Below are 14,347 nucleotides of genomic sequence, written 5' to 3' on the forward strand. Positions count from 1 at the left end.
TGATCCGTTTTGTATTTACTGAGAAAAATTGACATCCTTGGCGCCAAAAATTCCAATTCGTCCTCTTAACATAACATGTTTTTGGGTCAACGACACATTTCAGCAATAAGATGTATTAGCGTGCATTTTTCACATTCTAATTTGGTTTCTTGATGTATTTTTAAATACTTATGAGTGCGTCATTCAAAGATTAAGTAGACATTTTTTTCGCGCAGGAAATGTGTCTGAATTCTTTAAGGAAACATTGATTAAGTGTATAAGACTGTTTATTTAATACAAAATCTCTTAAGATGTCCCAATTATTTTTATCACCGGATTTGCTTCAACAGAAAATTCGAAAGTAATTAATTCTGTACTAAAGGACCAATAAATTGAACGTGAACGCGCCAAAATGATTTCAGCCGTGCGTGAGTTGACAAAATTAATGTTAACGTTTGTTATGTTAGCACATTCGTAAAATGCTCGTTTGGAAGCTCCCAAAAATACTTCGCGTCGCAGCTGAAGTACTCATAAATGTCAGATTTTTACCGGGAATCCCGTTTGTCAGAGATTAAGCGGGTGTAGACCGTATTATTAACTTTTTTTTGGTCTATTAGTAGATTAAAGACGTGGATTGAGGGTTCCGAACAATCCAAAAATTTTCATTGTATCTGGACTTTGCTGTTTAGGTACCTACCTATATGAAAAATACTTAGCTTTCCTAATTTTAAATTAATTTTTCCATGTAATGATGTAACTTTTTAAGTTTACGTTTACATCAAAGAGAAACATTTAAGAAAATACATAGGTATTGCTGCCCCATTTTGTTTATTCTTACTCTAAATCACAAGCCGGTTCAGACCAAGATTAGAAGACAGGACGGGAGACCATCGTGGTATCATGTCAAAGTATGGTTTTAAGAAAACTGATTGTGGTCCGTGAAATTGGGTCAGAACAGTTTAATAATTTTGTAGGGGAATTCCAAAAAATACAAATATTTCAAAATCTGCTCGAGAAATAAATAAAAAAGTAAGCGTTCAGTAGGTAACTCCATTATTCGTTCACAAGATTAGTCAGGTGATGTAGAATAGAATAGCTTTTTTTTATTTTGAGATTGCTCCGGCACGTGAAAAAGTTCCGTGCTATGAAAAATGGATATTACCTACCACATTACAAAATCGAGCAAAATAATTTAAAATTATTGCATGTTTCTCATGTACCTTTCACCCAATGATCATAATTTTCAAACTTTTAAGAAAGTAAGGTTTACTGCACACTGTGGCATTATTAAAAAAAAACATAATATTCGACTAGTTTTACATTTTCTTTTTCTTTGAATTTTTTGTAGACCGCACATCAGTGGTAACTGTCATGGACCTTAACTCAATAGTAATAAGTACGATTTTCCTATAAAACTGTTACCACTGACCTGAAGTTGACTGTACATACAAATTTTACATAGACGTGACGTCACGAGCCCCCAATCTCAATCTTTGTTACGGTATATTCAAATTCTTTATTTCAGACTTATTTTGTCCATATTTTGTAAGTAATACATAATACTTAAGATCTATGTTAGTAAGCTTATTTTAATGTATGTAATAATATCCAATGCCTCCATATGGGACTTTCAATCTTACAGGCTATTAGCCTCAGGTAGCACCAACGATGCTACTCTTTTTCTGATGATGGCATGGAAGCCGTCTATATTCGACTCTGCAAACATCGCCGATGCGCTGCAGTAGCGAGGCAGTCCCATCAGCAACCTGAAAGCATTATTGTATTGGATTCTCAGGGCACTGACGACTCGCTGCGTGTTGCTGGTCCACAGGCTGCAGGTATAAAATGTTTGACAATATGCTCTGGTATCTCTGGTATATGGTATATCTTTTTAAACAGTACCTAAATATTTTTCGCCAATCTAAAATGCGGTCTTATTAGACCTTTAGGTACTTACGTTTTTAACCCTGTCGTCACGCCTATTTCTGAACTTCTGCGACCGGGAAACATAATACATACCTACCTCTTAGCAGTAGGCTGGTTGTACCGACTGCCAGACATGAAGAAATGACAGCTTAGACCGACAGTTTAACGCACCTTCTGAAAACCCGGGAACGCACTGACAGGTCTATCCACAGGCCACAATCGATGAAGCCCTTGATTAATCGTCCTGTGCCTATCTACTATTAAATATATATTTTTTAGTTTAGAACTCCCGGACCCTGCAGACTGAAGTGTTGACCGATAGTTGGTTGCCAGTTTATTTTGAAGGTCATAATGTACTGGTTTATGAGCACGATCAAACTATCGGCCGACTAAAAGTTTGCAGTCTGCGAGAGTTCTTAGGCGCTTTGCCCACGGAGCAACTATTGGAGCAACTGGCAACTGGCAACTAGCTGTTTACATATATTTCAATTGAACCGCGCACACATAGCAACTCGAGTTTCGAGTTCCGGTAATCGTCAACAGTTTTCCGTTGCTGTAATCGATGACTAAGATAGTTCCTAATTGCCGCAACCAGCAACTGTTAAATATTATTCCGTCTTTGTTGGCGCCGTCGACGGCGACGACGTAATAAACTGAGAGCAAATGCTGCTTCTTCGATATCCACTGTCACACTGAACGCTGATCGCTGCGTAGATTTAGCAACTCGGCTATGAAAGTTGCTCACAGATTGCCATAAAATTGCGGCAATCGTAAACGTTATAGCAACTATCAACTTTTTACAAGAAACTTTTAAAATGTTGATAGTTTCCTCAACTTAAGTTGCTCCGTGGGCAAAGCGCCTTAATGTTGTGCTTTATTTGTTCTTAAACTCTCAGACGCAGTACAAGCGATATACAATTTTTTTTTTCATACATTATCATCAACATTTATTTCTTGAAGTAATAAATTGTCGGCAATGTTTTGTAAAATTGTTTATGCTCCACCAAATGTCTTTAGCCTGCATTTTTATTACGCTATTAATTTCGATTCTTTCAGCAGAATCCTACCCTTTTTCCGGTTTGTTTTTTTCTCGAGTTCATTTGATTAATCTTAGGATGCGTTCATAATGAACTAAAAATACAACCTTCACAAATTCTTATCATATTTTTTTTTCGCTTAACTACTTTTCATCGTATGAAGATTGAACTTTCACCACGATTGCTTCTACGTCCTGTGTCCAAACAATGAATTAAAAAAGTACCTACCGGTAAGAGTTTCCCGAATTTTTTTTTTTAATATATATTTTTTTTAGTTTTTCCCAAGAAGGTTTTTACCCAAACTAGTGCATGTCACAAACGGTGTTCTCCGTGACTCAGCTCATGTACCGACTAGTTAATGTTCCCTTGCAGCAGCGTCGCATGACTTTATGACGCGATCCAAAATACATCGTTACTCGGCCAGCATTTCACCCGTGCCACCTAAATTTTATATTAAAACCACGTGAAACCGTCTTAGTCACGAATGTTCGCTGGACGGGCGCAGACTACGCGATAAAAATTCCAACACCCGACACTCATAAACTTGATAATAATATAATTATATAACGACGCAGTTGTGATACCCTATCCGTCGATATTACAAGCCGCCCAATACTTTTCGCGCGCTTTTGACGCCATCTTGCGCTATCGAGTTTTCCGCCCCGGAAGTAAGTGCAATGGAATTTGTTTAAACAGCCTATTTTATTTGTGCTTTTCAACCTTTTTGGGAGTGTACTGTGAGTGATATCTTTTTCATTAAAATAATCTACTGTAAGGTAAGGTAGAATTAAGAGCTTAGGTATAGTAAATAGGTTTTACATTGTTATTAAACGTTTCAAAATGATTTTAGAGCTTGCTAAATCGTTGTTTTCCTCTGCCAAATTGTCCAAGTGCGTTCAGTGGACTAATTATTATGCAGAAAGACATTAAATTGGGCTTGGCATAAATGCTGGATTTCTCACAAATTACGAGTAATATTAAACGGGTAGGATCGAGAATGTCACGATGTGATGTAATCGGTTAGCTGAACTCGCTATTTTAGGATTTGCTTGTATACCGTTATTTTAAATGTATCCCCTCGTGATTTTTTGTGTAGGACGTCTTCTATTAATATTTTTTAATGAAGCTATTAGTTGCAGTTGAATGGAAAAGCACTGAAACAACGATTTGTTTCATAAACTTTCACAATTTAATGACGACGAAATCTTGTCTAGTTTAATTCTGGCGTAACAATAGGATGTTTTTCACGTAGCTATATTTTCAGGAAGCTCTATTGTCAGCATTAAAATAAAGCAGCATCCGGGCCAGAAGTTGATTTTCATCTTATCTAAATCACCGAGTAGGTTATGGTTCAGTTTTAAAAACTGATAGTATTACCGTTATCTGATTGGCAATATTTGTCTACAGTACAGCCACTAACTTCAAAAATGGAACTCGGTTTTAACCATTCCAATTTCGGTCCTTCGAAACGAATATGACAGCTTACCACCCAATTTAGTAGCAACATTCAAATTCCAAGCTTTCAAATGGCCGAAAAATTTACAAGTTATTCATCTAGCGTACGTGACAAGCGACGTCCCTATCATGTCACGTACGACATTATATCTCAACGTTCACAATATTTATGTAGTCTAAAGTTATTTACGTCGTTACTGTCTGGTTCCTTAATTAATTAGCAACGGTATATAGGACAAGGATGAATTTCAAACCATTTTGTGGTTACCTAGAACACGGTATTCTAAAATCAGTGTCGTAATTAATGGTGTTGTTTTTACTTTGTTAATGAGTTGCCGACATTTTGGCGTTTCCTACAATTTGTATGCAGTTTCAATATTAGTTATCCATACGCTTGTTCTAATAGGTATTTACTATGAAGGTGAAGTTTGCGATGTTGGATCCGATATTGAAAATTATGCTAGCTATAATAAAATTAGGCTATAAACCCTGGTACATAAGGAGTGATTCCCTGGTCTTAGAGGTTAGTCCTCTCCTTTGAGGCAACAAACTTATTATAAAGACTAGAAAAGTTATGATTAAATTATTTTTTCTGTAGCTGCAACATTGCCTAACCCTTTTGTTAATGCACACAGAGTAAAGATTATCCAAGTTTAAAGATATGAAAATGTTATGCCTTTGTTGGAGAAGTATAAAAATTGGATTATCAATAGTATATACTGTAATTTTCCAGTAAATTGGATACCAATGATTAAAACTGAAGGCAACCATCTCGTATAAACCTGAAATCACCAATTCTCATCAAGCTAGCGTGGTGATTAACGCTGAATGTCAAAGCCTTCTCAGAGTAAGGCCTGTGCCCAGCAGTGGGACCATAACAAGGCTGATAATGAATGTGATTTTCCTTACATAGGCCCTGTAAAAGAAATAAGCCGTTGTATCTTAACGTATGCGATGAAAACTTCGCCTAGTTGTGGGCCAATAGAATTACAGTATTATTCGTATGTTAAACCCTGCAAAGCTCGTTAACATATATTTATTACCTCTAATTGAGAACAAGAGTCTGCCAATACGTTAATGGGCTAGTCTAGACGTTAATTTTACTTACGATTTATGTACAAACGATAGTTGTTGTAACTTTAAATGTTTTAAATATTTGCAGTATTTTGGATTAATATATATAAGTAGCTTGTAAGATGGTATAGTGGCACTAATTTTATCTTATGTGACAATAACATCTTAAAAAAATGTCCTTTCGTCATCGGTCAATCGATATATTCCACAATAATAAACTTTAAAGTATTCTACTAAAAACTTGCCATACAATAGGATTGCTTTGCAATAAAATGTTACATTTATCTTTCAAGTAAAGACCTAAAACTCATTACGCAATATTTTATTGCACTCCATTAGTATCTATCATAAAGATAATACATAGGTTATTTTAGTATATTATGGACCTCGTAGGGCACGGCAACTTAGACGAGAGGAGGGAAAACCTATCTTTGTCCTTTAAAAAGGCCATAACAACCCGTCAACATAGGTACAATAAACGTCAAAAAGATGCGCACACGCCACGCAATATTGAGAAGGCGGAATAAATCATGTACTCTAGCCAGTGTAAACATTAGCCGATTTAATTTATAGCTAATGTTATGCTTTACCCGGGTGGAGTATTTATAGAGTGTTGCCGTCTGCAAGTCCCTTTGATATGGTAGATTCGTGTCATTTAGTTAAACACGCTCAATATGTTTTTTTTTGTGATACTGACCTATTTTGTCTTGTTTTTGAGTTAGTTTATTAAGCGTTTGAAGATAAGAAACAATTATTTTTTTATTAAAAGATATGAAAGCATGTGTTATCTTCCTTAATAGTTATTTGTGCTATGTGCCTGGTGGATGGGCCTGCCCATCGACAATTCAATCATTCATCGACATTTCCAAAATAATATGAGATGCAGTCAGTAGTTAAGTACCTAAGTATGTCTCTTTCAACAAAAACATTGCAAAGGCGTGCATGTTTCATTTAAATATGCTTCGGGAAAAGTAATAGAGCTGCGTGTAAAACCCGACAGTTTGACATTAACGAATGGTGTTGCCAGTTTCTTCGGAGAATTTATTCTTTAAAAAATAAACTTGCATCAGATTGTAAGATGTTTGGGAAAAGTCAGTCACTAAGATATTTTGTTGTTTGTTTGCAAGACCATTTTTGAAGTAAAGTGCAATTATGAATGTTTAAAATGGAGTATCTAGTTCCAACGGGTTGCGGGTGAAATTTCTGGTAGAAACTAGCGTTTATAAGAACCTGGATGACTAGCCTTATCGTCCCGTAGGATCTACTTCGTGAAAGATTAGAAAGAAAGATAAAGATTTTTACAAAGTGATAAAAAGGGATGCTAGACAGTCCTTACAGCAAATCACGACTACATCAACAAACATTTTTCTGAAAAATAAACCTTCTAAAAACGTGATACGTTAGCTAATTAATGTAAGAGTTATTTATAATTTGTGTTTTATAGTGGGATCAGTCGCCCACTGGCCAGTCATGTGATGTTGTCATCCTTAGTGTTACATTGTATCTATATTGTGTTGGATACTCATATTGTTTGTGGGACGGAAGGTGTGGGCTTCACAGTTCAAAAACATGAGGTTTTTAAAGTGAGGAAAATGTAGGTTGATTTATTGAAAGCGTGGGATAAGTTACAGTGTTTTAAAATCCTAAGTAGGTATATTATCCTACTGTTGGGCAAAGTCCATCCCCGTATTCTTCCATCCTTTTCTGTCAGGCTAGATACATAGGTCTTCGTGCCAGCGCTTCCCTGGCCTGCACTTAGTTTGCCTTCCATCCATTGTGTGGATAACAAAAATCTCTTTCAAATTAGAAGTTCTTCCAAGTTACAAATATTGTATTTCTCAATGTAAAAAGCGTCAGTGTCGATTTGTCCATAAAACTTATTCAGTCGTAAAATCGAAGTCTGAATTGTAGCGTACACCCCTCGGGAAAACAAAATCAATCATAACATTATGTTGCATATTAAATCTGCCTAATAAATCTAGCTAATAATTCCAGATCTAGATCATATTTTTCGGCCTGCGACATGTGTATCCACTTTATATCTCGAGGAGGAAGTCATCACGGGTCGTTTTAACTGTCCGTCTGTCCGTCCAGCGAGGAATTATGATTAATAGGCTTATTTATAATAGACGGTAGGACTGAAACGAAAGCGGTGTAGGTTAAGGGTGAGGGCACAGTGGGGTAATTAGGTGAGTAGAATAGGCGAAGGAACTGTTCTCAAAAACTCGGCAGTGTGTGAGTCGGTATCGCGCATAAAGAGTTCCGTACCATTATTTATAAGACGCCCATGAAATCGCTTATGTGATAAGTATTGTATTATTGCGATAAAAGTTAGATAAAAAGCTTTAGGTATAATCCATAGATGATTAATCCCACCCAAAACAAAAATGTGAAAGACTGCCAAGTTCGATAATATGGGAATGCTTCGCCTATAAAAGAAGTGAGATCTGAATAAGTACCAAGTTCCATACACATACCTCAGTTAAAAATAGTTACTTTTTAATGATGATTACTTGGCAAGTTTTAATAGAAAATTAAATACTTGATTCATTGCGTTTAGTAGGTTTATAACAAGGTGTATGAAAACTTGCCAAGTAACATCATTAAAAAGTAACTATTTTTAACTGAGGTATGTGTATGGAACTTGGTACTTATTCAGATCTCACTTCTTTTATAGGCGAAGCATTCCCATATTATCGAACTTGGCAGTCTTTCACATTTTTGTTTTGGGTGGGATTTCATTTATTTTTGTAAGGTTGTTTATTTTATTTTTTTCTTATGATGAAGTTAGTTCAAGAAATGTCTCATTTATACTATCTTTTAGATTTTTGAATATGCACTATGTTTCTTACGAAGAAATGAACTAGATTAACTAAATGGACTAGATTTACCAACTGACTGACATGACATGTTATCATATATTATGTTCGTGGATCAAAGTTACACATTCGTTATTTTCGAAAGTGATTCACACTTGGCCGTTTTCAGATTTTTACTTTACTTTGGCTAAATACAAACCTTTGTACCATTCGAAGATATATTATATAAATATAGATACATTTAGTTCGTTTTAGTTCCTTAGGGGTATAAATTTACACCGGGTATAAAACACCTTCATTATTTTGAAACCGACTCACACTTGGCCATTTTCAGATTTTTCCCTTTACCTTGACATAAAGACCTACCTCCATGCCAAATTTCAAGTCAATACGACCATTGGAAGTGGTCTAGGTTTTTGATGAGTGAGTCAGTGAATCAGTGAATCAGTCAGTGAGTGTATAGTAAAAATAGCGATTTTCTGACGTCAATATCTCAAGACCTACAATAGGTATATTAATGAAATTTTGTATTTTAGATAAGTGAGGGGGTCTCAACAGATACTAGAAATTTGATATGCGTAAATAAAATAGATTTTGAGTTACAGGGGGGTCGAATTTGGCCCGAAATGGTTCGTGTAATATAACCCACGGCCGGTGTGTCGCTTTTTTTGCTCGAACTTGGCGGACACACGGCCGTGTGTCTAGATCGTATAAGCTTCGGCGGATTCTCCCGCGTCCTGTCTGAACGAGTTTCCTAGTACATGTGCCATAACGCAAATTATTTTATTTCACACCAATTCCCTAACATCACAAAACAATTAAACTAATACAATACCTAAATATAAGCACTAGTCAACGCCTAATTATCAAGGTATGCTGGCCACCCATCGTCTCCGCTACGAGTCGTTACTCCTGTCAACTGCTTCACAATTAGTACTGCGATCGCTTTAGCTGTTTCCGCGTTAGTGGGTACGCAGCCTAATGTCAGTTGTAGGTAGGTATGTATGTGAGTGAAATTAAATGATTGTAGCTGCTTTTCTTATATTCTTACCCTGTTATTACTTAGGCACTAGTTTTTGTCGCAGTTTGTCTTCGTTCTCTGGGGAACTCTCTTTTACGACCCGATATTGGGAAAGGCTATAGGCTACTTTTTATCCCGGCAGTAGTGCTCACGCTGGTGACACCACTGGCTAGTGTCTAAATAAAAGTTTTGAGAACTAGAGTTCTATTACACAAGCTTAACTTAAACTAGCTTTTCAGTAACCCTTTGTAGAAACCATAAAAATCCTTATTAGGTATCAAAGTTCTTTGTTCAACACATTTCCTTTCTCACGTTTTCTAAGAAAATTGTTTGTAAGTAATATCCTTTCGCTTTGTACAGGGAGACTTTACTTTGTAGTTACACTTATAGACTTTTTTATTATTCAGTAGAGCTTTTAACAGGCTATTTTTGAAGTAGAACGTTGGTTGTATAAAAGTGGGGAATTTTTCATGGATGTGGAAGTAGCGTTGTCTGCGTTTAAATAAGAAGCAAAATATAGCTTGAAAGACTTGCAGAGCCGTGAACTGTGATGTCATTAGTTTGGTACGTTTCACTTTTTTCTAAAGTTTTTGTGTATCTTTTTAAAGTTGTTGTGTAAGTTCCGCTCTGAAATCAGCCATATTGGATAAGAATAGTTTCCTTCATATACATTGGTGAGTCAACTCCACGGTCACATAGAGTAACCAAGTTCTGAGAGGCAAAGTTCTAAAGCTTTACAGAGCTTTGAGATCCAAGTACTGTCTGTAGTTTGGTTTCGTCAACGATTTGTATATTAGCCTACATAATCTATGACCTAATATCTGTTCTCGGAATTTCACACATATCAATAAACAAGACTTAGTTTATCTGTTTAGATCTTTAAATTAATTTCCAACACATGTCTCGTGTCTCGATACAAAGTAGCAAATCAACTATGTTGCAGAAAAATGCAATTACTTATGATGATTATGTTTTATGGATTGTCTCATTTTGCGTCTGTAAACAGATCTATGTACATATAGAGGTAATATAAGTACCTATGTAAAGAAACCTGTCTTCTAATGATTATCGTATTATTCGTATTACCAGGTGACTGGTTTGAGGAGGTCAGATAAGCTGTCACCCGATATTAAATACTAGTACTCAGCCGCCAAAAACGACTTAAAAGGCTTTTCTAAAAGGGCAATTTACACAAAATAAATAAATTACGCACAAGGGACACTATTATGTTTGAATTAGAAAACAGAGCGATGGAAATAAGTAGAGTATTTAATAATGATTTAATTGCTCTATAATATCCGTGGCAATATTTAAATATTTATCTCATTACTAGTGAAGATTTCAGAGGCTTCCAAATCTCATGATGTAATCCACTGTTACGTCTTAATTCCACATGGCGTTCATCAGATTAAAGATGGCGTACGATTGATGGAAAAGCTGAAAAAAAAAAAGTTAATGACAATGTTTTTTGTGAAATAAAACTTTACAGACTGTTTTGTTTAGGTTTATTTAGTCTGTGTTTGTATGTGTAGGTACGTATATTTGGTTTAGAATCATGGAAAACAGTATCTATGGCTTTCGTTGCTGTGGTTAATTTTATTCCTTCTAAGCGACTTCCAGAAAACGAGGAAGTTCTTAATATTTCAGAATCTTTTTAAAATATATATTTTTTTGATGTTTTTTTTTTGCTTGATCCCAACCGTTAAAACTACATTGTGGTTATGCGTAGCTAACGTTCAGCTCATGTCAAATAACTCTACCACTCCAAAGTTCTCGTTTCGTACGTTTCAAACTCACGCATAGTCTCAAATCATTAACTTCTGAGCAAAGATAGTTGAAGCAAACTATATTTTGGTACTAACACGGGAAATAAGGAATATTATATAAATAAGTAAATACTATAACAAAAATTACTAACATCAGCCAATGCATCCAAACAAACAGTTCTGAACATGGTGCGTATAGCTGTAGGGCGGAGCGCGCGCTCTAATATCAGCGCTATAGAGCTGCGCGCGCGACGATCGTACAACCGCTCCCAGCCGCAAGAGTATACTGCTTGGCGGAATTCTTCTCCCTGCGCAAAAAATTAAGAATATTTTTTTATAGAAGTCGATACCTATATATTACTAACTACCTATGAGGGTTTGGAGGAAAGGTTCGATCTCATTTGGAGCAAATAACTTGTTCTTCTTTATTATGACTTAAGTTATCCAACCATTCTATTATGGTCTTTTGAGCTGTGAAAAAAATTGTTGAACAATTCCTACCCTGAATAGTTTTGTCACAATTTAGTAGTACGAAACTATATGTAACAGAAAGTCGATTTTCATGTCAAAGAAATGAAACAAGAACTGAAAAACTTTTTGTTTCGACAAAAATGTTAATTTTTTGAATGCCTATTAAATTGACATATTTATTGTCACCAAAGTGTCAACACAAAGAAAAAACAACAAAAGAAAATAAACGTGAATTTAGTGAAATTGCTTGCAAATTAAAGGGCTAGAGTTTGGCAGAGTGCCAGGTAAATTATCTTAGTAGAATCGGTCCGTCTGACCGTGTCTCACTCAACTAGTTTACTAAGATTCAGAAACAGATAACATGGACTGACATACTTATAACTAAGATTTGAATACTTTTAACAAGAGTTTGACTAGATTCGCGGAAACTGACTTTATGCTCTTTGCTGCCGTCCTAATGATCTATTTCGGTGTGGTCAGATTACTTAAAATAGGAACGTGATTTGTATGAACTTTGAGACTGACTGAACGTTAAGCCTTTGTATATGCACATTTTATATTTTATCACTTACATAGCGTCATTAACATTCGATAAGAGCAGCGCTTTCACAGCAGCGGATTTCCCGCTCAGTTTTTCGAAAGTTCAAACGATGAAACTTGAAACGGGCGGTTTTTTGTCGTTTGGAATATGTCGCGCGTAAAAAAACCGAGCGGTAAATCTGTGAAAGCGTTGCTAAAAGATATTTTTTAGTCTTCACCATATTGGTAACTAACTAGTTTCCAAAAACTTTAATTTAAATATAGCAAATGGTACCTTTGTCATAAGCAATTCGCTATAGTAACACGGTGAGCTGCTGATCAAAGTGCCCCCGAATATAAACGTGATGAACTCCAAACTAAACTCCCCTCGGCCGAAGGACTGGAAACATTCATTAGATACGAGTATAAACAAACACGTCAATCTGAAAATCAAGGCTTTGTTTATAAGATTCTTAGTGGAGGAATTTCAATATTTTTGCATTTAATTTGTAACACGAAGCTCATCACATCACGCCAATATTAGACCTGGAAGTTTGGATGAAACTTTATTCGTAGTAGGTAATATAGCCTATATATTAGATTAACACATACATCGCTGGAAACAACTTCTTTTCTAAAGGCACCAGTTGTTTCTCGTGGCATTTTTTCCTCGGCAAACTGATTTCTTCGCAAACTTGGACTTAAACCATCCAGGCTGTGCTCGAAATTGTATACCAATTGTTTGTTCCACTATTTTGAAAGAACTTACCTCTAGAACCTCATATACAGTAATAGGCAAAATAATGGTCGTAGCTTTCAGGGTTAATTCATACGCTACTCTGAATGTGTCTTTGAGATGGTCCACCAAACTGCAAAAACAAAAGTAAAATATTCACATCAATTGTTATAACAATATGTGAATAACGCATTAGAAAACACAACTTAGACGGTTTCGTCTCCAAGGACCTTTTAGATCTCTCTTACATAAGTATTATGTTACGGTATATTCAGCAGTTTTAACATTAAGCTTAGGAAAACTATTTGAATACTTACTCATAAATAAGCTGTAATTCCACACAGATATTTCTCAGCTCCATCATTATTGCGTCCCCTTTATTATCCTCAAATAATCTATTCACTCGTTTGGTTAGCAGCTCCAGTCTTCCACAAGCGTGCAGCATAAAAGTCGGTCCCAAAGGCACAAAAGAAGTATACATCAACCCAGCATATATAGCATAATATATTAACAGAACGTTAAGGGAAAAATAAACGAACAAATTATCTTTGTTTTCTTCTATAAATGGGGGGTATACTAAGTCGTATATAGGGATTAACTCAAATTCTCCAACAATGTAATTGTAAATGAAGGTTACGGAGGTTTTCAAAGGGAACATGCTGGATGCTGAAATGGATATAAGCAACCATTGCTTGCCAACCCAAGCTCCATTTTGAGCGTACTTCAAAACCACCTCCTGATCTTCGCGGGTGGAAACCTTGATGGCTTCAAAATCGTTCCTCATGATATGAATCATGTCTTTCAGCAAGTCTTGTTTCCATACCATGATGGTGTATTGAAAAGTAATGACAATATAAACGACTGATAAAGTCCCATCCTGACATGTCTTTGAGAAGTCATTATTTGCCAAATCATGGAAAATTATATTGTACATAATTATCAGAAATACTAAAGAAAATATCCCATGGGTTAGGAAGAAACGGAAGAACCATTTCTTGTTTCTTGGTATGTCTGGGTGACACTGGTTTAGTGTCATAGCTTTTATGTTTACTTTGAATATTTTGTCGTAATTTACTTCCATATTTTTCATCTTTAGGTCATGTGATAATGTCACTACCAAAGAGTAAATTTTGCAGTAGATTAACTGATAGTAATGAAGCCTAGCACCTTTTGTAAGAGTTAAGAGCCAGTCTTAAGTGTAAATAATTTTTCAGAAACTACTCTTTTAATTCGAATTCGTAATTAATATAGGCTTCGCTGTTTTTTTCAGCGGCAGTTTTCATCTCCATCCCGAACGAACTATTTCCCTTCCGCACATAGATAGAAGTTATTCTGGTTACTAAGCTATCTTATTGCCAAATTCATTCAACAGTTTTTGTGTGGCAGACCAATACAAACATTGACATACCTAAACATCTTTGATAAACTTTCGTATTTACAATATTAATAGGATATTGCAAAAAAACTTCAGCAACAGACTTCGCATTAAATAATTCCAATTACCTACATCCCACTTACAAATGACATCGTTTGATTGAAACTCG

General features: G+C 35.6%; 2 protein-coding genes across 6 annotated transcripts in view; one reads left to right on the forward strand and one right to left on the reverse strand.

Moving 5' to 3' along the window:
- The window catches only part of LOC110375042 (filamin-A), a 307,158-nt gene that overhangs the window by 226,389 nt on the left and 66,422 nt on the right, over nt 1-14,347 (forward strand). The window contains exon 1 of one of the 5 annotated variants that reach the window (XM_064041777.1): nt 3,399-3,610. The exons of 1 other annotated variant lie outside the window; for it this stretch is intronic. The gene's annotated coding sequence lies outside the window, so the exon portion shown is untranslated. Of the gene's footprint in view, nt 1-3,398; nt 3,611-3,655; nt 3,680-14,347 lie in introns of those variants that run through there. 3 more of the 5 variants (XM_064041782.1, XM_064041781.1, XM_064041780.1) reach the window with 3 other exon arrangements.
- On the reverse strand, nt 10,695-13,911 carry LOC110375041 (uncharacterized). The gene is made up of 5 exons (XM_021333001.3): nt 13,121-13,911; nt 12,837-12,936; nt 12,363-12,467; nt 11,230-11,385; nt 10,695-10,748 (listed from the first exon to the last, which is right to left on the reverse strand). The coding sequence occupies exons 1-5, from the start codon at nt 13,891-13,893 to the stop codon at nt 10,695-10,697; spliced, it is 1,188 nt and encodes a 395-aa protein (XP_021188676.3). The 5' UTR covers nt 13,894-13,911.

The sequence above is a fragment of the Helicoverpa armigera genome, chromosome 26, assembly GCF_030705265.1.
Source record: "Helicoverpa armigera isolate CAAS_96S chromosome 26, ASM3070526v1, whole genome shotgun sequence".
Lineage (NCBI taxonomy): Eukaryota > Metazoa > Arthropoda > Insecta > Lepidoptera > Noctuidae > Helicoverpa > Helicoverpa armigera.

Bases quoted from the DNA above. Each gene is read 5' to 3' on its own strand.
- LOC110375041 (XM_021333001.3), bottom strand. From the start codon at position 13,893: ATGAAAAATATGGAAGTAAATTACGACAAAATATTCAAAGTAAACATA. The intron at 12,937-13,120 runs GTAAGTATTCAA...TTGTTTTTGCAG, and splicing joins GAATTACAGCTTATTTATGA to TTTGGTGGACCATCTCAAAG. The intron at 12,468-12,836 runs GTAAGTTCTTTC...GAATGTTTCCAG, and splicing joins CTGTATATGAGGTTCTAGAG to TCCTTCGGCCGAGGGGAGTT.